Raw genomic sequence first — 27,803 nt, forward strand, 5'->3', positions numbered from 1 at the left:
CCTGAAACTGAAGATTAACTGTGCCTAAAACAACCAAGATGATGCTGGTCAGACCACCAGTGACCAATCTGAAGATGACTGTCAGAGCTGACTGTGCTATTTCTGCATGTAGCCCTCTCCTCCTGTCTATAAAAGCTCATGTCCCACTGGAGGCCAGTGGGCAGGGTGGGGGTGGGGAGAGTCAGCCTTTGGACCGACATCCGCCCTCCCCCAGCCCCAGTCACTGGCATCTGAAATAAAGCACACTTTCCTTTCCACCAGCCTGGCTGGTATCAGCTTTTGAGTGGTGAGTAGCCGGACGCCCCTCTTCTTTCGGTAACACTTGGAATACCTACTCCCCCGCCCCCCAAATAAGGATTGCCCTGGTGATGAGGGGTGCTCAGACCAGCAGCTGGGACACCGCTGATGCTCCCCAGGGTCACTTTCTGGATGCTCACCGCCTGCCGGTGCCCTGGGGGAGCTCAGGCGTACCGTGAGGGCTTCGGTGAAGTCCATTTCCTTTCCAGGGGTCCCGAGGGCCCTGGCAAGTGCTCACACATCCTGTGGGCACAGCCTCTTCCCTGGACTGGTGGTCTGTGCTATCCTGTCGCCTCTGAGAACTGTTTCTCCTCGGTGGCAGCCACATTCCCAGTCACTTCGTTTTATCTGCACAGCACCTCTGTAGTGTGGGGATAGTGTCATCCCCATTTTGTAGATGAGGAAACTGAGGCCCACCAGAGGAAGCGACTTGCTCCAGGTCACATCTTATGACGCCTGTGCGGGAGGGAGGCATTGTGACCGAGGACAGGGCCTGATCTGGACCTTGACCCTGGTTCTGGGCAGAAGAGGGGGCTGGTTGTCCAAGACAGGGCCTCCCAGCTCTTCAAGACTCCTGAGGGCCTGGGGTCTCACACTGTTACTTTAGAAAGAACCATACTTTTATTGGAGGGTAGCTCAAAGAAGTCATTTACAAAATGCTTTTTGTTTTCAAAGCACAGCTTTTCATAAAAAGCAATGTCCACCTTTAATACATGCTTGAGTACACAGCTGCATATTGGGGGGCCGCCCAGCACCCATTTAGAAGTCCTCATCTGAGTTGTCCTCGGCCCACCGGCACACCTTCGCGGGCCCGGGGCTGGCCCGGGTGCCCGTGGGGGCCGGGCCGGGGGCGGGGGATGGGGCAGGGGCCAGGTTCACCCAGCCGGGCCCCCGGGGAAGCGCGTGGCTTTCTTTCAGTCTGACGATGCGGTAGTTCTCGTAGTGGACGTTGTGGGTGATGTCCTTCAGGTCTTGTAGGTGGGAGCTGGGAGATGGGTGGCCGGTCAGCGGGGCGGGCCGTGGGCGTCCCCCAGGGTCCCCACAGCTTCCCAGGTTCCCCACTGGCTCACCGGATGAGCAGGTCTCTCAGGAGGGGGAACTCACAGTGGGCCATGTTCTCCACTGCAAGACACGGCGCCAAACCCTGAGTGTGGGCTCTGCTCGGTGCTCTGCCCTTGGCCAGCACTGAGTAATCTCCTGCTGTATGCTGCACTCCCCCACCCCCCACCACTGCCTGCCCCTCCCCAGATTTCTCCCATTCATTCATTCATTCATTCATTGCTGTGTCCCCAGCCCTTGGTACAGGTGGCTCCTGTAAATGGCTGTTGAGTCACAGGACTTCCTCTGCTCCTTCAGGGCCCCCCCAACCCCACACGTTTCCTTCTCTGTGTGTCCCCACCTGTCCTTGTCTGGCCACTTCTGTGGGCACGAGGACCCTGTTGGTCCCACTTTCACTGTATCCTTTCGGGAGCTGCACATAGTGCGCCCGGCACATAGTAGGCCCACAATAAATTCTGGTGAATGAATAGGGTGCCTCCTGGGTGCCAGGTTTCAATGCAAAGTGGTGGTTCTGCCCCCTCCACCCACCCTATGAGGCTGATGACTTCATGATAGCCGTTTGTGAGGAAAGTGAAGGAGGTGGGTAATTTGCCTGGGGCCACCCAGAAGCACAAAGGAACTTGACCCCAGGTCTGACTGTTTTCTGGCTCTGGGCTTAAACCCCCACCAGACTCTCTGGTGGGTGTGAGGATGGCAAGGGCAAGAGGCTGAGCCTCACTTTTCGATCTGTTCTCCCCTGAGCCCTCCCTAGGGTCCCTGAACTGACCTTCAATGATGCCCCACTTCGTCTTCCGGCCCAGGACACACCTCCCGTTCACCATGTGCTCTCGGTCGGCCCCGACCACAGCGAAGGGGATCCGCTCCTGCGGGGAGGAGACAAGACAGGAGGGTTGGCCTCACTGGGGACGTGGAGAGAGAGGTATGAACCCTCAGGTCGCTGCCCTTTGTGGGGACAGAAAGTGGCCGGAGGAGCACAGATGTCTGAAGTCGGAGGGCACAGAGCCTGATCGGTGCTTTGGTTTCCTCATCTGCAAAATGGGAGACATGATAGTACCGATGCAGGGCTCCGAATATTTGGGAAGGGCTTAGCAGTTTGAAGGGCTTAGCAGAACAAGTCTTGGAAACCAAGTGTTACTCAGAGCTACATTAGTGATGTCAATTCTGTTCATGTCCTATCTCTTACCTGAAAGTGATCCCCTTTAACCATTATTATAAGGTTAAAAGAGACAATTTTGGACTATAATTTGAGGATACATGCACCCCTGTGTTCATGGCAGCACTGTTTACAATAGCCAAGACATGGAAACAGCCTAACACCGTGTGACAGATAAATGGATAAAGACGATGTGGGGTGTGTACACACTCACACACGCACAATGGAATATTACTCAGGCATAAAAAGAATGAAGCGAAAAAAAAAAAAAAAAAGAATGAAGCGATGCCATATCATACTAAATGAAGTAAGTCGGAAAGAGAAAGACAAATACCATGTGATATCACTTATAGGTGGAATCCAAACCGTGACACAAATGAACCTACCTGGGAAACAGAAATAGACTCACAGACGCAGAACACAGGGTTGTGGTTACCAAGGGGAAGGAGGGTGGGGAGGGGTGCATCGGGAGTTTGGATTAGCAGATGCAGACTGTTATATATAGAAAGGACAAAAACGAGGTCCTACTGTATACCCCAGGGAACTGTATTCAATGTCCCGTAACCATAATGGAAAATTATATATGTAACTGAATCATTTTACTGTAAACCAGAAATTAACACAACCCTGTAAATCAACGATACTTCAATAGAAGGAATTTGAAAGAGAGAGAGAACTTTGTAAATCAGGGGCTGGCAACCTATGGCTCCTGGACCAAAGCAGTCAAATTCGTGGGCATACAACCCTGGCCATTCATTTACTCTTGTCTATGTTGCTTTCATACTACTTTGGGAGAGCTGAGTAATCGCAGCAAAGTCTAAAATACCATTGTCTGGCCCTTCACCCAAAAAAAAAAAGTTTGCTAAGCCCTTTTGTAAATTTTAGTTTCTTACTTGTTCATGGCTAGAAAGTACAAGTGAAAGTCATTCAGTCATGTCCGACTTTTTGCAGGCCCCTGGACTATACAGTCCATGGAATTCTCCAGGCCAGAATACTGGAGTGGGTAGCCTATCCCTTCTCCAGCGGATCTTCCCAATCCAGGAATCTAACCGGGGTCTCCTGCATTGCAGGTAGATTCTTTACCAACTGAGCTTCTAGGGAAGCCCATTTGTGGCTGCAAGTGGAGATTAGGCTCTCAAGTGCAGCATGGGGGTTTGTTTTTATTTCTAAGAATTAGGCTGTGATGGGGAATAAATTGATGCTAATAATGATAACTGTGTGTTGGGGACTTCCCTGGTGGTCCAGAGGCTGAGACTCCGAGCTCTCAATGCAGGGGACCGGATTTGATGCTTGCCTGGGGAATTAGATCCCACATGCCACAACTAGGAGTTCCTCTGAGGAAACTAAGACCCGGAGCAGCCATGTAAAAATAAATATTTAAAAAATAGCTATCTGTTGCACAATTATTATGCACCAGCCAGTATTCGACCCTTGACAGATGTTATATGTCTGGATGATTTATTGAGAGGTTAATTTGAAAAGCTTTCCTTTATTCCCCCAGCTCTAATCCAGTTGTGACCAGGCTGCTGTCTTTGCTGGCCTTGGGACAGAAAGCGGAAGGTCAAAGCTCTTTGAATCTTTCACAGGAAATACTGTTCATTGCTCCAGTGGGGAGCAGAAAGAGAAACTGTGTGGAGAAATTAGGGGCCAGACAGGAAGCAAGTTTCCATGTACAGATGCGCATGGCATGCCACAAGGGTGTGTAGGGCTGAATCCCATACACGTTCCTGTCTGTGGAGGATGCTACTGCCTTTTTCTAATCCAAGCAAAAGTGCTGTGTAGTTTAGCAGGGTCCCTCAGGGAGGCGGTGGAAGCCAGGTGTCTATGGACGAAGAATCCCAGGCTTCACCCAGGTGCTTTTCAGGAACAAGACAGACTGACATTGAATGTACCACAAGGACAGGGAGACTGGGGCTTGGACGTGGAATTCAGTTGCTTCAGGGAAAAAGAAGATATGAGTCATTTCCTTCCTTCCTTCCATCCCTTTCTTTCTTTCTCTCTCTCTCCCTCTTTCTTTCTACAACTTTATTGAGATATAATTTACACACTATAACGTTCTTCCCTTTAGAGGTTCAGTTCAGTATACTTACAAGATTGTGCAACCGTCACCACAGTCTAACTCCAAGGCGCTTTCATGACTCCAAAGGAAAGCCTGAACCCTTTAGCAGTCACTCTCCATCTCCCCCTAAACCTCCCAGCCCCTGGCAACCACAGATCTATTTTCTATCTCTGTAGATTTGCCCATTCTGGACATTTCATGTAACAGAATCATATAACACACGGCATTTGTGTCTGACTTCTTTCATTTAACATCATGTTTTCAAGGTTTATCCACATTGTAGGCACTATCAGAACTTTATTCCATTTGATGGCTAAGGAATATTCCCTTGTATGGATAGACCACATTTGTCTATCCATTCACAAGTTAATGGACATTTAGATTGTTTCCACTTTTTGGCTATTACAGATCATTCTAAATGTTCTGTTATATGAACATTTGTGTATGAGTTTTTATATCAAAATAAGTTTTCATTTATTTTTTTTTCTTTAGGGTCTTAAAATGCCATAAGGTTTCCATTTCTTTTGAGAGTGGAATTGTTGGGCCATATCGTAACAGTGTTTAACCTTTGAAGAACTGCCAGACTATTTTCCCAAGTGGCTGCACCATTTGCCATTCCCACAAGCAGGGTGTGAGAGTTCTGGTTTCTGCATACCCTCACTAACACTTGTCATTGTCTTTTTCTTTTCCATGCCTTGTGGGATCTTAGTTCCCTGACCAGGGATTGAACCCACGTCCCCTGCATCGGGAGCATGAGTCTTAACCAGTGGACGGTGAGGGAAGTCTCTGTCCATTTTGGCTTCTCTTATGGCGACAGGATCTAGGGTGAGCAGGCTTCAGTAGTTGCGGCTCCCAGGCTCTAGAGTGCAGACTCAGTAGCTGTGGCACATGGGCTGAGTTGCTCCGTGGCATGTGGGATCTTCCCAGACCAGAGATTGAACCCGAGTCTCCTGCATTGGTAGGCAGATGCTTTACCCCTGAGCCACCAGGGAAGCTCCTTGTCCATTTTTAAATTGAGCTATTTGTCTTTTATTGTTGACTTGTAAGAGTTCTCGTTTTTTTTTAGTAATTTATTTTTGTCTGCACTGGGTCTTTGTTGCTTTGTGCCAGCTTTCTCTAGTTGGGGTGAGCAGGGGCTACTCTCTAGCTGTGGTGCCTGGGCTTCTGATTGCTGTGGCTTCTCTTGTTGCAGAGCACAGGCTCTAGGACATGCAGGCTTCAGTACTTGCGGCTCATGGGCTCAACATCTATGACTCACGGGCTCTAGAGAGCGGGCCCAGTAATTCTGGTGCACGGGCTTAGTTGCCCCGGGGGTGGGGTGGGGCATGTGGAATCTTCCCAGACCAGGGATCGAACCCACATCCCCTGCATTGCAAGGCAGATTCTCAACCACTGAACCACCAGGGAAGTCCCACCTGTCTTTTAGTATTGATCTATAACAGTTCTTTTTATATTCAAGATACAAGCCCCTTATCAAATATATCATTTGAGGACATTTTCTTCCATGCTGGGTGTTTTTGATGTGGCCAATTTCTTGCTCACCTTGTTTGTGAGCGGAGATTTGTGTCCGCCAGAAATATATGAACTTTCCCCAAGTTGCAGAGAGACAAATCTTCAGATGGAAAGAATGAATGGACAGCACATCACCCAGACTCAGTCCCACTAGCCTCCCCACCTCAGACAGCCTCCTACCCGGATCTTGCTGTTGAGGATCTTGTCATTGACGTCCTCGTCAAAGCACTTCTGAGGGTACACCTCGATGCTGTGAGTCTTCAGGTCATCCTGGATCTGCGGACCACACACAGGTGACCTCAGCCCACGCTAAGGTGAACTCTGCCCCCTCCACACCCCCACTGACCCCAGACTCGTCCCAGGCTCCCAGATCACCCTGTGCCTGAAGGCCTCTCGCTCCTCAATGGTCAGGCTGTCGGCCCGGGCTATCACGGGCACCACGTTCACAGCCCGGCAGAGCCGCTGCAGGAACTCAAGATCCAGGGGCCTCAGGCTGCTCAGGTGGGGCAGCGATGGTGGTGAGGGCATGATGAGCGGGTGCCAGCCCACAGCCCACGCCAGGGTCCCTTCCTCCTCCGCCCGCCGGCTCAGCCACCTCACCAGTGCCCGGTGGGCGGCACGAAGTATATGCAGCAGTGCACCCGCGTGTCGGGGATGCGTCGTTGGCGGGTGATGAGGATCTCCTCTTGCAGGTACCGCTCGTACTGCTCATTGATGTAGCCCAGGATGGGGTCCCAGCTGGGGCGGGAGATGGCCCAGCCTCAGAAACTTGCCGGGAGTCCCCGCCACCACCACCTCCCCAGGTCCTCTGGGTGTTCTGCCCTTACAGGGCGTCTCTGTACAGATGTGCAGTTTGTGCACTGCACAAAGGCAACCCGCCATGAGGCTGTGTAGGGATGAATCCCATGCAGGCTCCTGTCTGTGAAGGATGCTACTGCCTTTTTCTAATTCAAGCAAAAGAGCTGTGTAGGTTAGCTGAGTCCCTTGGGGAAGGGGTGGAGGCCAGGTGTCTATGGATGAAGCATCCCAGGCCTCACCCAGGTGCTTGTGTGAGTGTGTTTCATCTCCTTGAGATCCTAAAACAACTCTGGACGGGGGATGTTGTCATCCCCAAGTTACAAAAAAGGAAGGCGAGGCTCAGAGAGCATCTGCAGCCAGGCCCAGGTTGTACACCCAGCAAGTAGTTTAACCCAGGGGTCCTGACTCTGGAGGGAGGGCTTCTATTGCCTTGCCATATTGTAGCCTTCATCAGCGAGCTAAGAGCAAGCTAAGACCTTTACATACTTGACTCCCGATGATCTTGGGAGGAGGGCTGCACGCACCCATTGTACAGGTGAATAAACTGAGTCTCAAAGATGCCACATCCAGGTGGCTCCAGGCCTGATGTTTGCCGGAGACTGGAGGGCTTGGCCCTCCCTGCCCCCTCTGAGGACTCACCACTTGTCATTGTTGATTTGGTCCCCAAAGCCCGGTGTGTCGGTCACGGTCAGCTTAAGCTTCACGCCATTCTCCTCGATGACTGTGGGGAAGAGCGGGAGGCAGAGCGTGGGCCTGGGGGGGTGAGGGGAGTGGGGTGACGAGGGGCTCGCTCACCGTGAGTCATGGAATGCAGCTGCAGCGTCTGGGGCGTGGGCACCCTCAGACCCGGCATTGTGGACTTCCATATCTTGGACTTGAAGAGCGTGTTCACCATGGTGGACTTGCCCAGCCCGCTCTGTCCTGCAAATAAGCACAGGGCAGCAACAAAGTAGAAGGGCTAGGCATGTTTCTGAAACTCTCAAATAAACTTTCAGAAAGTCAACCGTTTTTTAAGTATAACATAAACACAGAAAAGCATGTATGATCATAAGTCTCCAGCTCAGTGCCTTCCCCATTTTTTATTGAGGCAGAAATAAAATTAAAAAATTATGTATTCTTAACTAAAATATAAAATTATGTAAAATATGAACAAAATATTATTTTACTCATATAATAAAAATTAACATTAACCACTGAAAGTGTACAGTTCAGGGGCATTGAGTGCATTCACAGTGCCATGCAAACAACATCTCTCTCTAGCACCAAAACATTTTCATCAACCCAACAAAAAACTCTACATCCATTAGGCACACACTACCCAGTCACTAATCTGCTTTCCATCTATGGACTTGCCTAATGTGTACATACTTCTTTTTTTCCAACCTTTTTCTTCTGGCCATGCTGTGCAGCTTATGGGATCTTATTTCCCCAACCAGGGCTCGAACCCAGGCCCTCGTCACTGAAACCGCTGAGTCCTAACCACAGGCCCTCCAGGGAATTCCCTGGATGCTTCATATAAATGGGATCATGCAATACTTGACTTTTGTATCTGGTTGCTTCCACTCAGCATAATGCTGTCAGGCTCATTCACACTGTAGCATGTACCATGACTTCATACTTTTTCACAGCTGAATAATACTCCACTGGATGGATAGACCACACTGTTTATCCATTCATCTGCGGATGGGCAGGTCAATGCCTTTTTACAAATGAAACAACTGATAGATGTAGCACCAGGTGAAGAGACAGAACACATGATTCCACCCAAGACCACTCCGATCACATCTCTGTTAACAGCCCCGGGGACAGCCACTCTCCTGACTTACAGCAGCGAGGAGCAGCTCTGCCCACCCACCCTCTACTTGGGAATCACACAGCGCATGCTCTTTCATCTCTGGCTTCTTTTGGTGAGATTCCCTCATGCTGAATATTCCCTGACTCTTCATTGGAAGGACTGATGCTGAAGCTCCAATACTTTGGCCGCCTGATGCAAACAGCCGACTTGTTGGAAAAGACCCTGATGCTGGGAAAGATTGAGGGCAGGAGGAGAAGGGCGTGACAGAGGATGAGATGGTTGGATGGCATCACTGACTCAATGGACGAGTGTGAGCCAACTCCGGGAGGTAGTGAAGGACAGGGAAGGCAGGTGTCCTGCAGTCCGAGGGGTCGCAGAGAGTCAAACATGACTGAGTGACTGAAAAACGACAATCGCCATGCCGTCTGTACTTGTAGATGGTCCATTCTCCCTGTTGTGCTGGCTTCTCAATTCCATGGACCTTGTCCCGCAGTAGGAAGCATCCTACGTCACAGGGCAGGATGCACCTTTGTGTCTATAGCTGAAATCATCCTTTGGGCTTCGATATTCAGAGTGGGAGCGACCCTTGGCTATTGTTACCGGCGATATGGTAATGCGCCAATCTGTACCAAGATGCACTGTCAGTGTAAAGGAATAAACAGTATTTTGCTTGATATGATAACAAGAACGCAAACAATCTCGTGGGTGATGTTTTCTATGTATTATATGTCAAGATGATAGTATTTCTGGAATGTATTGGGTTAAGTAAAAAAGATGATTAAAAGTAATCTCTCCCGTTTCTCTTTACTTTTTTAAAGGAAGTTACTAGAAAATTTAAAATTATGGATGTGACTCCCATGACATTTCTATTGGGTGCACCCTCCTTAGAATAATACCCTTAGTTGGTGCTATACATCTGACATTTTGTGTTCCGTTGCATCCAGTTTATTTTGTGAGAAGTATAGTTTTATTTTTTTAACTGATGTCTTTTTTTAAATATTGATTTACATTTTTGGCTGCACTGTGTGGCAATCGGGATCTTAGTTCCCCAACCAGGAATCGAATGTGGGCCCCTTTCATTGGGAGCTTGGAGTCTTAACCACTGGACCACCAGGGAAGCAGAGAAGTGTAGCTTTTGACCTACCACATTAATTTTGCATGTATAAAAATGCAATTCCAGGTCAGCTGACCCATGGGCACTATGCTAAACCCCATGAGGAAACTGAGGCAGCGAGGGGTCAGGGGCCCAGGTCACACACTGGTGGGCATTAAATCCTGGGACCAGCATCTAAGTCCGGGTGTCCCCACTTACTGCCACACACAGCCTCCCCTTTTCATGTTCTGATTGGGTTTAGTTGGGGCTTCTTGGGTGATTTTTGTCTTTTCATGACTCAGCATTTCCCCTTTGAAGTACAATTATCAGGACCACTTTACAAATGGGGAGACTGAGGCTCTGAGAGGTGACACATCCAGACCCACAGGGTGCTGTCCGTGGCTCAGTCCTCCTGTAAGCCCCGACCCCTCACTCACCCACCACCATGATGTTGAACTCAAACCCCATCTTCATGGCCTTGATCTTGAGTTGGTCCAGCACAGCCTCGATGCCCACGTAACCAAGCCTCTCGCAGGAGAGGGTCCTCGGGCTGGAGGCCTGTGATGAACTGGGCGAGGGGGACTGCCTCAAGGGGTCCATGGGGCCAAGGAACAACGATGCCTGTCATCTGGGTCGGGGTGGGGAGAAGCGGGTCGCTGGGGCTCCAGAGGGGGACCATCTGAATTCTCATCTCTGAACCCTGACTCCTGAGACCTGCTCCCAGACATTCCCACGCTTCACATCTCCTGACCTGTGTACGCTGCTAAGTCCCCATGGCCCATGGAGCTTGGCAAGGGGTGCCTGGGGGCGTGGCCTCTCAGGGGAGACTGAACCCCTTTTCTGAGATGCGCCAGCCCCAGGAATCTGTCCCTCCCCCACCCTCGGCCCAGCCAGGCTCCCACAGCTGTGTGGCCGGCCTGGCAAAAGCCAGGGGCCGGACCCACGGGGGGGACACAGAGGGAGACAGGCAGCTTCGTGGGCACCTGGTGGCCTTGGGTTCCTGTGGGAGCCTTGAGGGACTGCCCTGTCCTGGCAGACCCTGGTGTGTGTGGTGAGGGGGAGGGGACAGGTGACAGTTAACTGAAGAATCTGAGCTCCACCTGCTTCCCATGACCCCCCCCAACCCTGGGGGCTCCGCTGCAGCAGGGGGCCGGGGACTGGGACAGGTAAGCCACGCCTCCGGGCCCTTTCAGGTCAGTACCCTGTAACGCTCACAATGACACCAGCCTGGATCTATAGACAGGAAGCCAGGGCCCCGGGGCAACTCCCTTGCTCAAGGTCACTGGTAAGAGGCTCAGCGGGACTGCCGCTGGTTCCTCTGGCTTCCAAGGTCATGCCCTTAAACCGCTCTGTCAGGGAAGGAAACCCGTGACCAAAAAAGACAGCGGAAAGCACACCTGTGTGTGTGTTTTCTTTGGCCTGTCCATTGCCGGTGTCATTCTGTTAACACGCTCTGTGTTGGGTCTGTGTTAACAACTGTTCTAGGAGCCTTAAGATGTTAACCTGTCAACGGTCTTCATGGGAGTGTTATTACTAGCCCTGCGTGTGTTAAGTCACTTCAGTTGTGTCTGACTTGGTGACCCTGTGGCCCATCACTCCTCTGTCCATGGGATTCTCCAGGAAAGAACACTGGAGTGGGCTGCCTTGCCCTCCTCCAGGGGATCTTTCTGAACCAGGGATGGAACGTGCTCATCTCTTATGTCTCCTGCATTGGCAGGCAGCCAGGTTCTTTACCACTAGTGCCACCTGGGAAACCCCAGCTTACATAAGGGTCCAGAGAGTGGTCCAAGGTCACACAGTGAGGAAGTGGCAGAACTGGGAGCTGTGTCCACATGCTCACCTCTATAGTCTCTTTTCTTGTTCCCATCAGTGCCTCGATTGCTGGTATATCTCACTGACCGACGGACCGATACATCACCAACTCAACGGACATGAGTTTGAGCAAGCTCTGGGAGACAAAGGACAGGGAAGCCTGGTGTCCTGCAGTCCATGGGGTCACAAAGATTTGGATACAACTTAGTGACTGAACAGCAAAGCGATTTATAATCCCTGGCAACTCTGGGTCCAGCCTAGAGCTGACTCAAGCTGCCCTCTTTATTAAGTTTTTATTTATTTATTTTTTGGCCATGCTGCATGGCTTGCAGGACCTTAGTTCCCTGACCGGGGATTGAACCCAGGTCCTGGCAATGAAAGTGCTGAGTCCTAACCCCTGGACCTCCAGGGAAGTCCCTCGCTGCCCTCTTTAGATGGGCTACATGCTCTCCAGTTTGCCACAGTCCTCCCCTCTCCCTAATGCCTCCCCAATAAGATCCTTCTCATAATCAGTCTGCCTCACTCAGTTCTTTCTTGCCTCTTTCCTGGCACCTGAGTCTCTAAGCCACAAGCAATCTTCTGTCTCAGATGTGCGCAAATGTTTTCTGTAATGAGCCAGATAGTACAGATTGTAAATTCTGCCCATCATAGGGTCTCTTTTGCAACTGCTCTTCGACTCCACTGTTGCGGTACAAGAGCAGCCACAGTGGAGGGTCAGGCGTGGATGCGTGCCAGTCAGCCCATTTACAGAAGCAGGTGGTGGCTTGTCGCGCCCACTCTTCTCACTGAGACACAGCCCCTCTGCCTGACCCACTCGCCCCCACTGTCCTGGGCCCCAGCAGTCTCTGTCCCTGCCTGCCTTGTCTTCTGCTCCCCTACCGTCCACACATCTGAAGACAGAGGCTCAAATGTCGCCTTCAGGGCCTGGAGGCCAGGAGCAGGGCTGGCTGGGGCCCGGGGCAGAGCCTGCCCAGAACACGGTGCTGCTCCCACTGGAGAACTCCCTCAAGCTACGACGGACACCACAGCTCGAGGGACTAGGTGAGCCTGGCCTCCTCCTCCATGCAGAGGAGGATGATGTGTGCGGATGACCCAACAGCGCCGCTGACATGGGGACCCATCTGGCACAGGAGAAGAATCTGCATCTGGGAATAAGGAAATCAGACTCTTTGCCCAGAAAACACTTTCTGTGACAGTGTCACATGTGAGTGATGTGGGATTCTGGTGGGAAGATGCCCACAGGGACCATTCAAGGCACTGGGCTTTGTGGACTGGGGAAAAAATGTTAGTCGTTCAGTTGTGTCTGTCTCTCTGCGACCCCATGGACTGCAGCCCGCCAGGTTCCTCTGTCCATGGGATTCTCCAGGTAAGAATACTGGAATGGGTAGACATTTCCTTCTCCAGGGGATCTTCCCCACTCAGGGATCGAACATCGCATCGCAGGCAGATTCTTTACCATCTGGGCCACCAGGGAAGCCCCACAGGGACTGGGGAAAGCTGAGGGCAAAGTGATCAGAGCAGAGGGCAGAGGGCAGGTGAGCCCAGCGTATCCAGAGAACCAAGACTGGAGGGGATCGCACGCACAGGTGGGGTGAGTAACACAGTCCCTGTGCCAAGGGAGCGTCTCTATCAATTACTGCATTCAACCCTCACAGAGGCCCGAGCGGGGAGCTCTCCACACCCCATTTAAGATGAGGAAACTGAGGCAGAGGGGGGTTGGGGCTGGGCACACACGGTCACACACGGGTGGGTGTTAGGGCTGGGAACAGGACCCCAGTCTGGGGTCTGACCGGTTAGAAACGTCTCGTGCTGTGGCCTGTCCCCCAACATCGCTCTGCTTGGATCTTGGTGGCGGGTGGGGGCTGTACCGGTAATTTTTCGTCTTTCGATGACTCAAGAGTACCTCGGATTTTCTTTAATGAAAGTAAACAAATGAAGCACCTGGAGATCTAGACGGGAAGACAGGGTCAGCGGGGAGAGAAGACAGTGGCCCCTGCTTAACTGGCCAGGCCAAGGGGTGGGCAGGGACCACAGTTGTTAACCTCCTCTCCTTGTTTTTTTTTTCAACTGAGGTAAAATCCACAGAACATAAAATTAACTGCTAGCCATTTTAACATGCACAGATTTGTGGCATTTACTGCATTCAATGCTGCAGAGCTACCACCCCCATCCAATTCCATGACCTGTTGGCCACCCCAAAGGGGAATTACATCACCACTAAGCAACCCCTCCCCAACCCCTGCCCTAGACCTTGGCAAACAGTACTTTCCGTCTCTCTGGATTCCCTTCCTCTGGACATTTCCTATAAATGTAATCATGTACTATGTGGCCTTTTCTGTCTGGCTTCTTTCACCCGTCTTTCCAACACTCGTCCACTTTGTAGTGTGTGCTGGTTGGTGCCTCACTCCTTTTCAGGGCTGAATAATATTCAGTTACATGGAGAGACCCCGGGTGCATGCTCAGTCGCTTCAGTCAGTCCGACTCTTTGTGACCCTATGGACTGCATCCCGCCAGGCTCCTCTGTCCATGGGATTCTCCAGGTAAGAATACTGGACTGAGTTGCCATGCCCTCCTCCAGGGGGTTTTCCTGACCCAAGGATCAAACTCGAGTCTGCCTGCATCTCCTGCATGGCAGGCGGATTCTTTACCCCATGAGCCACCTGGGAAGCCCATGGAGTGACCACGTTGTGTTTATTCATTCATCAGTAAACAGATATTTTGGGGGTGTTTCCACTTTTGGGCTACTGTGGAAAATGATGCTGTGAACATTTGCATACAAGTTTCTGTGTGGACATGGAGTGGAGTGGAACTGTCAGGTCCTGACAACTCCACGCGTAACTTTTCTTTTCTGTTTTTTTTTCATGCGTAACTTTTCAAGGAACTGCCAGACTGTTTTCTACCGTGGCTGCCTCCCTTCCGTTTTGCACTAGAATAGTCATTTCAAAGCTACCTCTCCTGGGCAACACCAATATGAGATCTCAGAATGGGACTGGGGGGATGGAGGGTTTAAGACAAGGATCCCAGCACAGGAGACTCTGTTATATGGTGGTCAAGGGCTCTGGGGTTTGAATGCCTGGGTCTGGGTTCTGAGTTCCCTGCTTGTTGGGTGTGATCGGAAGAATCACGGTGCCCAAAGATGTTCTCATCTGAACTCCTGAATATGTTACCTTACGTGGCAAAAGGGACTTTGCAGATGTGATTAAGGATCTTGATGGGGAGATGATCCTGTGGACCAATCACAGGGATGCTTCTGAGAGGGAGGCAGGAAGGGCAGAGCCAGAGGTGTGAGGATGGGGGTGGGGCACAAACCAAGGAACAGGGGTGAGAGGCCTCTAGAAGCGGGAAAAGCCGAGGAATGGATTCTCTGCTGGGGGACCTACAGGAGGAAAGCAGTCCTACCCAGTCATCTTAGACTTTGACCTCCAGGACTGTAAGATGATACACTTGCATTATGTCACTAAGTTGGTGTACAGTATGTCACAGCAACAGCAGGAAATGAACACATTGCATGTATGACCTGAACTAGCTGGTGAACTTCTCAAGGCCTCTGTACACATCTGCAAAATGGGACTAGCAAATATACCCACTTGAGGACTGCCGTGAGGAATAAACCGGGTAACGTACGTACAGGAATTCTTCTCAGTTCAAGACCACTACGACAAAGCAAGTGTTAGTCGCTCAGTCGTGTCTGACTTTTGCAGCCCCATGGATTGTAGCCCACCAGACTCCTCTGTCCATGGGCTTCTCCAGGCAAGAATTCTGGAGTGGGAATCTCATGATAAAGCAAATACTACCAAAAAACGATTCTCATGGATTTTTTGGTTTCCCAGGGCACATAAAAGCTGTTTGCACCATACTGTAGTCTATTAAGTGTGCGACAGCACTGTGTCTAAATGTACAAATTTTAACTAAAAAATACCTGGCTGAAAAATGCCAAAACAACATTGAAGATCACTAATCACAGACTGCCCTAACAAATAAAGTAACGATGAAAGTTACCAAATGCTGCTGGAAAATGCTACCAACAAGACTCGCTCAACCCAAGGTGGCACAGACCTTCAATCTGTCAAAAAAATACACCATCTGTGAAAGTGCAGTAAACAAAGGTGAACCCATGTAGGGTCAGGCAGAGCCTAACCCTAGCCAATGTGTTTTCCCAGCAAGACTGAAAGCCCCACAAGGGACAAGAAGGTGTGTCCACCTGGTTTGCAGCCAGTCCCAAGCGCTGAGAGGGCCTGGCCCCTGCTATGGGGGGAGGGGGGGGGCGGGGAAAGCTGCCTCCAGGTGTTGTGTCGGGGCCCCAGGCCCCAGGTTCTGGGGAGAGAGCTCATGCAAGCGAGCTTAACTATCATCTTGCGGGGTCATCGTGAGGGTCAGAACGGGGAGAACCTGGAGGCTACAGCTGTGCCACGAGGCAAAAGACAGCTGCCCAGGCACGGGTGGTGGACAGGTAACAGCTTCTTCCTCCCTCACCTCCTTGTCTCCATTTTACCTCCCTCTATCCCTCCAACCCATGAAATCAAAAGACGCTTACTCCTTAGAAGGAAAGTTATGACCAACCTAGATAGTATATTAAAAAGCAGAGACATTACTTTGCCAACAAAGGTCCGTCTGGTTAAGGCTATGGTTTTTCCAGTGGTCACGTGTGGATGTGAGAGTTGGACTATAAAGAAAGCTGAGCACGTGAAGAATTGATGCTTTTGAACTGTGGTGTTGGAGAAGACTCTTGAGAGTCCCTTGGACTGCAAGGAGATCCAACCAGTCCATCCTAAAGGAGATCGGTCCTGGATGTTCACTGGAAGGACTGATGTTGAAGCTGAAACTCCAATACTTCGGCCAGCTGATGCGAAGAGGTGACTCATTTGAAAAGACCCTGATGCTGGGAAAGATTGAGGGCAGGGGGAGAAGGGGACGACAGAGGATGAGGTGGTTGGATGGTATCACCGACGCAATGGACATGACTTTGGGTAAACTGTGGGAGTTGGTGATGGACAGGGAGGCCTGATGTGCTGCAGTACATGGGGTCGCTAAGAGTTGGACACGACTGAGCTACTGAACTGAACTGATCCCTCCAACCCACCACCATCTTTTTATTTCACCTGTGAAGTCAACAGCGGCTGAGGGCCAGGCTGTCCCAGGTTGCTTCTCTGGTCTTTTGAGAAAAAGTGACCCAGAGTGAAGAGGCCACCAGGCCTGTGGCCTCTTGCCTGCTCCCGCAGCACTCGCGGAGGTTCAGAGGCAGCAAGCACAGCTGTGGGGCACAGGGCTTGCCCTCGCTTGAACTCCTGGGGGGCGGGGTTGTGCTGGGGGAGTGGTGGGAGGCGGGGCGGGTTGCTAAGGCCTCAGGTCCCGCGGACCTGGAAGCAGGAGGCAATCTGTGCTCCCTGGGCCTAGGAACCATCTGACTGGGGCCGTTCCAAGGCAGGTGGGGGTCCGGGGATGGGGCTGCTTTGGGGGGCGGGTGGGAAGGGGGTTGCCTAGGCCAGGGTCAGGAGAGGAGCAGGAGAGAAGCAGTGTAGGGACGAGGCTCCAGGGGGCAGTGTGGGAGGACAGTGTAAGGGCTGGCCTGCAGCAGCCCCAGTGAAGCCATGATTCTGAGGGGCCCTCTGTGGGGGGGCTGGAGCAGGTGGCACCCAGGACCTCCAGGCTGAGATGGACTTGATGACCTTGCTCTTCCACTCCAATTGGACCATCGCCTTTGTCTTCTTCCTCGGTGAGTGAGGCTCAGCCCCGGTCCCCATCAGCCGCCCAGGCCCAGGGCCTTATCTGGACCCCCGTCCTGCCCACAGTGGTCATGGTGCTCCTGCTGCTGTTTGGCATCAACGGCTGCGCTGGCGGCTGTATTCCCGGCTGTGGCGGCTGTATTCCCGGCTGTGGCGGCTGTATTCCCGGCTGTGGCGGGTGTATTCCCGGCTGTGGCAGCTGTATTCCCGGCTGTGGCAGCTGTATTCCTGGCTGTGGCGGCTGTATTCCCGGCTGTGGCGGCTGTATTCCTGGCTGTGGCGGCTGTATTCCCGGCTGTGGCGGTTGTATTCCTGGCTGCTCCCTGCCCTGCTGACAAAGCTGCTCCTCCGGGTCCCAGAAGGTGAGCTCTGAGCACCAGGGCTGGGCAGGCACTGGGGCAGCGAGGAGCTGCAGTAGGTTGGGCGGGGGGCCGAGGAGTGAAGCCACTGGCCCCCCTGTACCTCTCTTGTAGGAATCCACCCCTACCCCAGGGATTTGATAACTTCGCCTGGAGCCTTAATGCGGACAGTCCCTGCCTCCCTGCCTTTGCTCTGCTGGAGAGTAATAACAAAACCTCGTTCAGCCAAAGCCTGAGTCTACAGCTCGTCCCATCAGGGTGGGCAGTGCAGGTCCTTACGGCTTCATTGAGTCGCCTACTGGGTTCCCCAGACTTCAGCTGGCATGGCTGTTACCAGGAGACCTTAGGTGACATGCTGTAGCCACCCAGCCACTGTCCGTTCACCAGCCCACTCAGCTCCTCAGTACCTGGGAGGCCAAGTCACTGGGTACTCAGCCTGGCTCCTAACTATCAGGGGCCCTTGGCCAGGTCCCCACCCGGACGGACAGAGAGAAGGGCTCCAGACAAAGTTGGACAATCTTTATTTCTTGGACACCCCGCCAGGGTTGCTGAGTGAATGCAGTCGTGGTGGGGGGGCTTCTGACCTTCTTCCCTCCCCGCCCAGCCCTCAGGTTCAAGCGGGAGGGGGTGTGTGGCCACCCCTCGCCCTCCTGGGGGTGGGGCCAGGCAGGAGGTGAAGGGGGAGGAAGGAGAGCCTGGCTCCAGCCCAAGTCTAAAGGCTCCTGCCCTGTCGGGAGGCCATGATGTGGACTGGAGGCCACTGTGTGCCTCCTCACCTCCCCCGTCGAAAACAAAAAGCCCACCGGTGTCCCCTCCTCCCAGGGGATCCAACGTTCCAGCCCGTCTGTGCAGGGGTGACAGGCAGGGTAGGGTGAAGGGGGAAATAAATAGCCTGCAGTGCTCAGCCCTGGACGGCACTCTGGGGTTGGGAGGGTGTGTAGGGAGAAAGGACGCCCTGGGCTCCACTCCCTGGGGACAGGCTCTTGGGCGCTCTGTTCAGAAAGGCCTGCAGCTCCAGTAGCTGGAGAACACGGAGATCTGGGGAGGAGGGAGATGGAAGACGTGACGAGGGGTGGGGCCAGGGGGTCTGCCCTGCTGCAGCCTCTGTCATCCAAGGGCCAAGAGGCCGGAAAAAGACAGTGTTGCTGAGTGACACCATGGCCCACCCCCGACTGGTGTGCGCAGAGTGTAACAGATCTTAAGATCAGGGGCTGCTTTGGAGACACACAAGGAGCCCTTGGCATCCCCGCCCCCACCCCAAAAGAAGAGGCTGAGTGGCCCGTGGATTGGCCGGCCTCCTCTGAGTGAGGTCCAGCCCGGCCCTGACCCCTATGCCCCCACCTTATCCTTGAGCTGCTGGCAGAGCTGCAGGGAGACGGTGAAGAAGACCAGGGCGTCGTTGAGCCAGGGGATCACAGACTCCACCTTGTGCACGTGGCTCACCTCCAGGCGCTGCGTGCCCCACTCGCTGGGGGAGACGAGAGCGGCCCTGAGGGCGGCCCAGAGGGCCAGGGCCACCCTAGGAGGGGCGGGGGCGCTCCTGAGACCCCTCTCAGGTAGCATACTTACAACATGGCCCCGGGGCTGTGCAGTACGGCGCCTCCTGCTGGGCGGAAGTTCTAGACAAGAAAGCATCAGATGGGGTCAGGCCTGGGACCACAGGGCGGGCGAGGGCAGGCTGGGTGCGGGGGCTCACCTTGGTGGAATTGGGCTGCAGGGCATGCAGCTGGTACACGGTGAGGCAGAGCTTGTTGAGGTTGATGTAGACGTTGACCAGGAGGTCAGAAGGCAGGGTGGGGGCGAACATCCTCTGTGAGGGGAGGGCCGGGCATCCAGCGGGGATGAGGGCCAGCAGGCACGTCCCACCCCCGCCCCTCCAACCTCTGTGGGGGAATCCCAGTCCCCATCCCGTGGACTGGGGCCTTCTGATTCTTGCCAGGTGCCCCAGGTAGCTTCCTGCACCACTGGGCTTGGAAACCAGTGACCCGGATCCGAGGGGAGGGGGGAGATATATTTTGGGGATTCAGAATGGAAGCCAAAGACCCAATCAAAGAAAACCATACAGAGAACTCTGTCAACAATCTGGGGCTTGCAGGACGCCCTGGCACCTGTGTCCTTCCCGCCTCTCCTGGAGCAGGCGTGGGCCTGAGGCACTGACCGTGAGGCCGCTGGCAGCAATCTCAGGCAGAGTGAGGGTGGCGGGAGTGGTGAGCCGGTTGCGGGCTCTGGTCAGCTGCAGCATCACGGCATCCATCAGCTGGGGAGGAGAGCTGGTCACAGCGGCTGCCGGGGCAGCCCCATCAGGAGGAACCAAGTTATGGGAGCTCCCAATTCCTTCCCTGGGGGTCACAGACTCGGGCCCGGAACCCCTGCAGCACGGGGCTTGCTAAAGATGCGGGTGATCGGGCTCCAGCTGGGGATGGGGGCAGGACATCTGTGCTGCTGACCACCCATCCAGAAGGTTCTACCATCTGGGATCCGGGGTCCTGGTCCAATTGGGGTGGAGGAGCCCGGAAGTCAGTCCCAGGGGGCCAAGGGCTTTGAGGATGAGGGTTCAGTCAATGAAGGAGCTTAGGATGGACCCTAACTCAGCTTGGGTGTAAGGGGTCAGGGAGGGTTTTCTTGAGGAGGCACTGGGATGGCTGAGTTGAGGCCTTAAGGTGGACAGGAGCCCTGTTTTCACAGGTGAGGAAGGAAACTGAGGCTCCATAGGTCCAAGGCCGCACGGCTGAGGAATGGTGGAACCTCTGGAGACTCATCCCCTCCCTCTGCATGGGAGCAAAGCTCTCAGAGCCCCAGTGCCCACTGCTTCCAACTCTTCACCCAGCTGCTGCTGTGGGTGCTGGGGTCACCTGGCTCCCAGGAAAGGCAGAATTACTGGGCTGCATATTATACCCCAAAGGACACTCACAGTTCTGAGAGGGACTTTGGCCCATCTGGTTTCGAGTTTTCATATCAGGCCCAGAGATGGCATGCAAATCACCCGAGGACACACAGCAAGTTGGAGGCAGGGCTAAAGCCTGAACTCAGGGAACCTGAGCTCATCTTGTCCCTTCACACCATGTGGATTCACTTTGTTAATTATAGAAGCTTTTCTATTGCTGGTAGTAATACCTGCAGTTTCTGTCGACTGGGTGCTTACTAGAGGTAACGTCACCGGCGTTGTCACAATGGCAGGCATGACAGCTTGTCCCCCCCTTTTTAGAATTTTTTTTTTTCATTTATTTTTATTAGTTCGAGGCTAATTACTTCACAACATTGCAGTGGGTTTTAAAAATATGGAACGCTTCAAGAATTTGCGTGTCATCCTTGCGCAGAGGCCATGCTAACCTTCTCTGTATTGTTCCAATTTTAGTATATGTGCTGCCGAAGCGAGCACTTGTCCCCACCTTTTATCAGGTGAGGGAACTGAGGCACGGAATGGCTGAGTAAGGGATTTGAGGTGGCCTGGCTCAGAGTGCAGGCTCTGGGATCAGAACCTACATCTGTTTCTGGGGCCTGGGTTGTGAGCTGTTCAACTGGCTGGAAGGACATGGAGTACACCAAGAGGTGAAGAAGGGTCGACTCTCAGCTTCACCTGAGGGTGGGGGCAGAGCTCTCCAGGGGCCCGATCGGTGGTCAGGGAACCGGGCTCTCCCACTCCTGAGGCGGCTCACCTTGAGGACCTCTGCTCCCGTCCTGAACTGGTAGCTCTCATCGCGGTTGGCGAGGAGGTAAATGGCTTGGCTCACGTGGTTCCTGGCATCTTGGATCTAAAAGCAGGGCCCACTGAGCGGTCAGTGGGCTGGGCCTCGGCAGGGAAAGGTGCCAGCCTCAGATCACCCATGGTCTCTGGGGGCACAGCCTAGGGATCCCCACCCCGAGGGCCTATCTTCCTAGTGGGGGTGGGGTGGGTGCCGCCTGCCAGGCCTGGCTGGTGCAGTGAGGCAGCCTCGCTCCCCGGTCCCTTGCAGCTCACTTTCCAAAGGAGGACAGAGGGTAGCAGAGGAAAGGCACAGGATAATAGCCTGTTCAGCTTTCACAAGGAAACAAGGTGATGGGGGGCGGGGGCGCGGCGGCGAGGGAAGGCAACTCTTAAACGGAAGCTTGTGTGGTGGCAAAAGCTGAGGGAGTGGACTCCAGGCAGAGGGACAAGTCCAAGCAAAGACCGTGAAGTGGAAACAGCTGATGGCCAGTGAGAGGGGAGAGGGAGGCGGCAGAAGCCAGGCCCAATTACAGGACAGGCTAGGAGACCAGGCACTGCCCACCCCAGCTGCGCTGTTAGGAAATATCTTTTTAAGTCCGCTGCAGCCGCAAGGCCCCACAGCGGCCAGCCCTGGAGGCCTCAGCGCTCCAAGGGCCTGTTCCTGCCTGCCCTTGTGCCCTGGGCCCCGGCCGGGGAAGGGCCCAGTTACCTGCTGCAGTTTCCACTGCTTGTCCTCCCGGAAGGCAAAGTGCAGCAGCTGGTTGTTCCTGGGCATCTTCAGGTTCACGTCCTGACAGGCAAGGGTGGGCTAAGCCAGGCAGAAGGATGCCCTCCTGCTGCCGGCCACTCTGAGCCCTTGAGACGGGGGCAGAAACAGAGTGTGTGGTGGCTCAGGCCCTGGCCACTCCATGTGGGAGAGGGGTAAGAACATGGCCATTTGGGCGGGGGCCAACAGGGAACAGGAAACAGGAACTCAGGCCCAAGAGGAACCACAAAGAAATGAAAGGGAAAAGAGCCACGAAAGGGGAAGGTGGCTTCTGCTGGGAGGGAGGAGGTGTGTGGTTATGGGCAGATGGAGGACATTTGCAGGTGCCAAGGGATGGAACGCCCACCCGAGGAGGAGGGGGACCTTCCCCCAGGCCTTGGCACCTGCTACAGGATCAAGGGCAGAAAGAGTTAAGATGTTGGTCTGGGGCCAGCCTATAGGTAGTGCTGTGTGCAAAGCACCACCCACCGCCCCCCGGCCCCCCAACTTGCTGCACCTCTCAATGGAGTCACACACCTATCAGGTTATGGGGGTTGTTGCCATTTTCAAACAAGGAAACCGAGGCCCAGAGAGGTCAAGGATCCTGTCCAGAGTCACATGGCTAGCGGGTGGCAGAGCTGAGCTAAAGCAGGAAGCCCCCCACCCCCCGACTCTTGCCCACTGGCTGCTGTGGCGGCATGGGAGGAGGCCAGGGGCTGGGGGACTCACCGCCTGGCTCAGTGCGTCTCCCTGCAGAGTCAGCACACCCTTCACCTGGTCTGTGCTACAACACGTGGGGGTCAGAGCAGCACCTGCAGCTGCCCCCTCCCACCACCCCAGCCTCCCAGCGGCTGTCACAGGATAGTCTAGCCTGTCCCACTGCACACCCTCTGGACGCTGGAGTTGGAGTCAGTCTGCAGGGCAGGGCCGTGGCCACACCACCAGTCCTGGAGGGTATCCCCAAGGGTCCCTCCTCCCAGAAGTCCACCCCCCAACCCCACCCCAGTTTCCACCCAGCCCAGGCTCACCCACAGCTGCCCAAGACGAAGTTCTCCTGCTTTGTGGGCCCCTCGGTGCCTGGGCCTGGCAGAGTGAAGCGGAGTGAGGCTTCCTGGGGGGCAAAGGGGAGTGGGGTAAATAAAGTTCACCCACTCCAGCCAAGCCCCTTCTCCATAAGCCCCGCTCCCAGGGCCCCACCCCCACGGCCAGTTTCAGGTCCTGCCTGAACCCATACCTGCTCCTTCCACATTCCCTGGGGGCCTACCACGTGTCCCATACAGGATAGAGGACCCAGAGACACCCTCCCCGTTTTGTTGACGAGCTTGGAAGTGGGGAGCAAAGTCTGGGAAGACAGTAGTCATGGCAACCGGTAATTCCGGCCTTATCAGGCACCGCCTGGACATTTTTTTGTATTTCCATTGGTTGTTTTTTTTTAATCTTCACAACAGCCCTGAGGGCGGTACTGCTATCTCCTTTTTGCAAAGGGGAGGCCCAGAGAGATCGAGGACTTGGCTGAGGTCAAAATGCTGGGTCCTTCAGATAGGAAGTTAAATGTCAATTTCAAAGGGTAGCTTCCCGGACCCCGGGGCTCAATCCAGGCCCGCAGCCCTGGCAGGACGGCTTGCGGAACTGGGTAATTATCTGCTGGCGCCCCGGGTTAGATGCTTTTCATGTCCTAGGACTGAGTCCGGGGCCTGAGGGCAGGGCCTGGTCTGAACACCGCGCGTCGGGTACGCAGCAGCCGCGGGAGGCCGAGGAGGAAGCCGCGCTGGGGGCGGGTGGGGAGGGTGGGCGCCCGCACAGGTCCTCGAGGTTACCTTGAGGATGTCCTGCAGTTGCCTCAGCACGGCGTGCACCTCGTCGTGTAACAGCCAGCGAAACTCCTCCTCCTGCGGGGACAGGCCCGCTGTCAGCCGCCCCGGCCCGCGGCCGCCTCCCGCCCGGCCCGGCCCGGCCCGCGCGCCTCACCAGCACCGCCCGCTCCGCCGCCGTCGCTGCCATCACGGTCGCCATCGTCGCCGCTCGCTGCCCAGCGACCGTCGCGGGTCCGCGGTCAGCCGGCGGCGCCCGGGCCCACCCTCGCTGCCGATTGGCTGCGCGGGCGCCCGCCACGCCCCCAGCTCGCAACGCAGCGAGCGCCGCGGACCTGCCCCCGCCGGCTCGCCCAGGACACCGCCCGCGTCAGGCTCCAGTGCTGCGCGCTCGGGCTGCAGCAACCGCAGCGGTTCACCCGCCGGGGCGCGGCGCTCGCTCATCCCGCCCCTCGTCGGCTCTGATAGGACGCCCTGTACTGCGCGCGCTCGGCGATTGGCCGGCGGTATGGCTAGCTCTCGCCGCACCCGGCGACTGGCCGCCGGGGCAGCCTGTTCCCGCCCGGTCTCGCCTCCTAGCTCCGTTGATCCCGGAGGGAAAACCCCTGCCTCCCGCGTGGTGCTTGGTGTCCGGGAGCAGACCACCCCACCAAAGTCAGTTGTGTTACCAAGAAACGCTTTTATTTTGCTTGCAGTAGCTTTTTGTTAATTGCACAAAATCATGTTTTTGCCATTTAAACATTATCACACAATCCTATTCTGAAAGACAAATGTTCATTAAAAACAAAGCAAAAATAAAAATTCACAACCTTAATTACCTAGAAGATTTGTCATTTAAAGGTTTAAAGGAAAAAAAAGGGGGGGTGGAGGAGGGGCTTTCTTACAAGCTTTTTCACAAGTGTCACATTTTCTCCGTAAGAGGGAAGGATTTCAAAACAAAGGTGAAATAGCTTAAACAGAAATATTCATAAAAAGGAACTTTACAGAATTGTCAACAATATTAAGACAACATTGACTAACCAGTTTCATTACAGCATCTTCCCCTCACCCCCACCCCCCAGTGTCCCCCTAGGACTAGGACAGGCTTTGTGTTCAGACAGAAAAGAATTCAAAATCCCAGTGAAATGAACAACTGTGTCAAAAACCACAGGCCTCTCCCCCGCCCTCCCCCCCATGTTTTCTGAGATCCCCCATCCTGGGTTCCGATCAGTGGAAAAGGGCCACAGCTGCGAGGCGGAGGGGCACACAGCAGCGTGGCCACCTCTAACTGTGTTTATCACTGTGTTCACTGCAAACGCCGACCTTCCGCACAGCCTGACTTCGGAGAATCCAACCCAAGCAGGGGGACAGAACACTGACATCCTTTAGGGGACTTCTCCTTGTTCTCATGCCACGTTCCAAGCCCCTCTGGTCCCCTATCCAAGGAGAAATGCTTAGATCCACCTCTGAGGGTCAGTGAGCTCTGGTAACGTCAAGCCTAGATCTCCTCTTCTCTCCTTACAGACCCCAGGGCCCTGAAAGCACCGAAGACCAAGCTGCTGGCTTAAGTGAAGACACTCATTCCTGTTTCAAGAGCTGAGCCTAAGAAATAGTCGTCATTGGTCAGGCTGGGTATGGGCCAAAGGAGGAACGGACAGAATGAAATACTGTCTCCATGGAGGAAAGGGGGGCGGGAGGCGGATGGAGAGGGGAGGGCACAGAGGACTTGCGCAGAGACGGGCTGGAGAAGGGGGACTGCTGTGAGGGGACCTGGGTCACAGCGGCTCTCCAGAACCAGGTGGAAGGTCTACAGCATAACGGAAACAGGAAGGAACCCTCTTCCCCCATTCACTCCTCAGTGGGTGCCCTCAGGACCGCTTCCCAAGGGCTGGAATGCAAATCCAATACTACAGCAGCCTGGTGAGGAAGTCAGATCAGCCCCTCAGGCTCCACAGTGACAGAGACTTCTGCGACAGGTACGCAGAAGCACTGAGGAGAGCGGGCTTCCAGGAGATCTGCCTAGGGTGGGCTGTGTGTCGCTTTCCCTGGAAAGCCAGAGCTCTGTCTTTGCTTGACTGTGTCCATCTCTTCTCAGCTCACAAAGGCATTTATGGAGAGTTGGTTGCACACTGGTAGCTTAAACATGACAATCCTCATCAGCGGGTCACCTGAGGTTGGAGGGGCCATGCGACCCTCTGCTTAAGAGTCTTGCTGGCTCATCGTAGCCTAGAGCCTCTCTCCGTGTGGAATCCAGTGGGGGACAGTGGACAGAACCACAGCCTCTTCGCTCTGAGGGAAGCAGTGGGAAAGCTTCCAGTTCTCACTGCTGACTCGAGTTCCTCAACTGGAAGGGTCTGAGATAAGACAGCTCGGAAGAAGGGAAAACAAAAAAGCCAGGCAGCAGTTTCTGGGCAGCTTCTATCCTGGGGCAAGAGCCAGTGTGTGGTGTGTGTGTGTAGGGGGTGTGTGTGTGTGAGAACACACAGCCACCGAGTCCATGGCCAGTGCCCAGCTCAAGAGCCTTCCCACAGGCCACTCCTGCTGACACCCCTCCTCTCTCCAGGACCTCCAGGCGAGGAGCGATGCTGTGTGCTGTGCTCATGGCAAGTCTCAAAGTCTGTATAAAAGGAGATGGAGACAGGTGGACTGGTCCAGAGTTAGTCCCAGGACCCCAACTCCATGTGAGGAAGAGGGGTTCAGAGGGTAGATGGGGGTGGGGTGGGGTCAAGGACTTAGTGTATATAGGCTCGGTACACGGCAGACATGTCATTGTCAGACTGGTCCAGTGCCTTGGCTCTTTTGTACACCTGGAAAAAAACCAACACAAGCTTAGTCTGGCCACAGAGCTGACTTACAGACAGACCTGCTTCCTAGAGGGCTTCTAGGTGTGGTTAGGTGGGTAGGTTCTGCAGCCCAGGCTGCCTGGGTGTGACTCCTGGATCTCCCACATCTGGCCTGACCCTGGACTAAGTACCTCAGTTTCTCTGTGCCTCCAGCATTGCTTCTTGATTTCATGGGGAGGGTAACAGGGTTACTGTGAAGGTTAAATGGACTGAGGGATGGACAGTGCTCGGAGGCAGGGCTCAACACTGGTTAGTAAGTTACAATCACACCCCTTCCATCTGAAGACGCTCCGAGGCCTGCCCCGTTCTCTCTGGGCTGCTGCCCCTGTCCTGCCCCATCAGCTCCAGGGCCTTCCCCGCCATCCATCTGAAGCACCAGCTGTGCCACTTTACCCGGCCACCTCCATCCCTTTACTCTGTTCCATTCTATTCACAATTCTAACCTTCTGCAATCCTTCCTTGTTGAAACATTCATGTGCTCACCTTGTGTCTCCTTCCATTAGAATGTAACCTCTACAAGGAAGAGAAGGGGCTGCACTGTGTCCCCAGAGCCTAGAATGGTCCTTGGCAATTAAAAGCCACCCCAAAGGTACCAGGTGAATATGAAAGAGTGTGAGAGAACTTAAAAAAGCCATCGTTCAATGAGGGCAGGACAATGTCCAGTCATGTTGAAAAAATGCAGCTGGACACAGGTGTATTTTTTTTCTATTTTTAAACATAGTTCGGTTGGAGCCATCATGATTGATGTCCATTACAGCTCGGGTATAGCTGTGAACTCAGAACAAAGGCTAAATAAAGACCTTTTTCAGATAAAAGAGAACTAATTGTTGCCAGCAGACCTGCGTTCAGGAAATGCTAAAGCAAGTTCTTCCAGCTGCACGAAAAACAATACCAGAGAGAAATTCAACTCTTCAGAAAGGAAAGGAAAGAACTGGAACTTTTCTCTGAATATCTTTAGAATTCATATGACTACTAAAGCGAGACACTCCAACAATGGTGGGCTTAAAATAAAAGCAAACATAACACATAGGACATTTGTACACTAAAGCAAGGGTTCTCAGCCTGGGGTCCTTTTGCTCC

The 27,803-nt window shown here is 53.9% G+C and overlaps 3 protein-coding genes, 1 long non-coding RNA gene and 1 other non-coding gene across 12 annotated transcripts in view; 1 reads left to right on the forward strand and 4 right to left on the reverse strand.

Moving 5' to 3' along the window:
• Window positions 1–903: 903 nt before the first annotated feature.
• Window positions 904–10,814, reverse strand: SEPTIN12 (septin 12). Of its 2 annotated transcripts, XM_043915574.1 has the most exons (10): window positions 10,750–10,814; window positions 10,204–10,394; window positions 7,674–7,799; window positions 7,518–7,599; window positions 6,681–6,818; window positions 6,456–6,573; window positions 6,261–6,356; window positions 2,123–2,219; window positions 1,368–1,419; window positions 904–1,282 (listed from the first exon to the last, which is right to left on the reverse strand). In XM_043915574.1, the coding sequence occupies exons 2-10, from the start codon at window positions 10,364–10,366 to the stop codon at window positions 1,057–1,059; spliced, it is 1,098 nt and encodes a 365-aa protein (XP_043771509.1). In that variant the 5' UTR covers window positions 10,367–10,394; window positions 10,750–10,814; the 3' UTR covers window positions 904–1,056. The 2 variants fall into 2 exon arrangements, with proteins under 2 accessions (XP_043771509.1, XP_043771510.1); XM_043915575.1 differs by lacking the exons at window positions 6,681–6,818; window positions 10,750–10,814 and having other exon boundaries at window positions 1,046–1,282; window positions 10,204–10,366.
• A 6,259-nt stretch (window positions 10,815–17,073) lies between these two features.
• On the forward strand, window positions 17,074–17,890 carry LOC122702068. The gene is made up of 3 exons (XR_006343172.1): window positions 17,074–17,291; window positions 17,368–17,663; window positions 17,775–17,890. It is a non-coding gene; the product is annotated as an uncharacterized LOC122702068 (long non-coding RNA).
• A 268-nt stretch (window positions 17,891–18,158) lies between these two features.
• ROGDI (rogdi atypical leucine zipper) lies at window positions 18,159–24,561 on the reverse strand. Its single transcript, XM_043914245.1, has 11 exons — window positions 24,059–24,561; window positions 23,908–23,979; window positions 23,119–23,201; window positions 22,820–22,874; window positions 22,055–22,135; window positions 21,317–21,412; window positions 19,819–19,917; window positions 19,357–19,470; window positions 19,230–19,279; window positions 19,002–19,128; window positions 18,159–18,698 (listed from the first exon to the last, which is right to left on the reverse strand). The coding sequence occupies exons 1-11, from the start codon at window positions 24,101–24,103 to the stop codon at window positions 18,657–18,659; spliced, it is 864 nt and encodes a 287-aa protein (XP_043770180.1). The 5' UTR covers window positions 24,104–24,561; the 3' UTR covers window positions 18,159–18,656.
• LOC122702396 lies at window positions 20,933–21,039 on the reverse strand. The gene has a single exon (XR_006343255.1). It is a non-coding gene; the product is annotated as a U6 spliceosomal RNA (small nuclear RNA).
• Window positions 24,561–27,803, reverse strand: part of GLYR1 (glyoxylate reductase 1 homolog) — a 32,596-nt gene continuing 29,353 nt past the window's right edge. For all 7 annotated transcript variants that reach the window (XM_043914243.1, XM_043914242.1, XM_043914241.1 and 4 more), the window contains one exon: window positions 24,561–26,687. In XM_043914243.1, coding sequence (XP_043770178.1) covers window positions 26,613–26,687 — 75 coding nt within the window. In that variant the 3' untranslated portion in view covers window positions 24,561–26,612. The remainder of the gene's footprint in view (window positions 26,688–27,803) is intronic.

This window comes from Cervus elaphus, chromosome 10 (assembly GCF_910594005.1).
Source record: "Cervus elaphus chromosome 10, mCerEla1.1, whole genome shotgun sequence".
Classification (NCBI taxonomy): domain Eukaryota; kingdom Metazoa; phylum Chordata; class Mammalia; order Artiodactyla; family Cervidae; genus Cervus; species Cervus elaphus.

Excerpts from the sequence above, each read along its gene's own strand:
- SEPTIN12 (XM_043915574.1), bottom strand. The coding sequence starts at position 10,366 with ATGGACCCCTTGAGGCAGTCCCCCTCGCCCAGTTCATCACAGGCCTCC. Across the intron at positions 7,600-7,673 it reads GCTGCATTCCATGACTCACG|TCATCGAGGAGAATGGCGTG; the intron begins GTGAGCGAGCCC and ends TCTTCCCCACAG. Across the intron at positions 2,220-6,260 it reads TCCTCAACAGCAAGATCCGG|GAGCGGATCCCCTTCGCTGT; the intron begins GTAGGAGGCTGT and ends TCCTCCCCGCAG.
- ROGDI (XM_043914245.1), bottom strand. The coding sequence starts at position 24,103 with ATGGCGACCGTGATGGCAGCGACGGCGGCGGAGCGGGCGGTGCTG. Across the intron at positions 23,980-24,058 it reads CGGCGGAGCGGGCGGTGCTG|GAGGAGGAGTTTCGCTGGCT; the intron begins GTGAGGCGCGCG and ends CTGTCCCCGCAG. Across the intron at positions 21,413-22,054 it reads AGCAGTGGAAACTGCAGCAG|ATCCAAGATGCCAGGAACCA; the intron begins GTAACTGGGCCC and ends CCCTGCTTTTAG.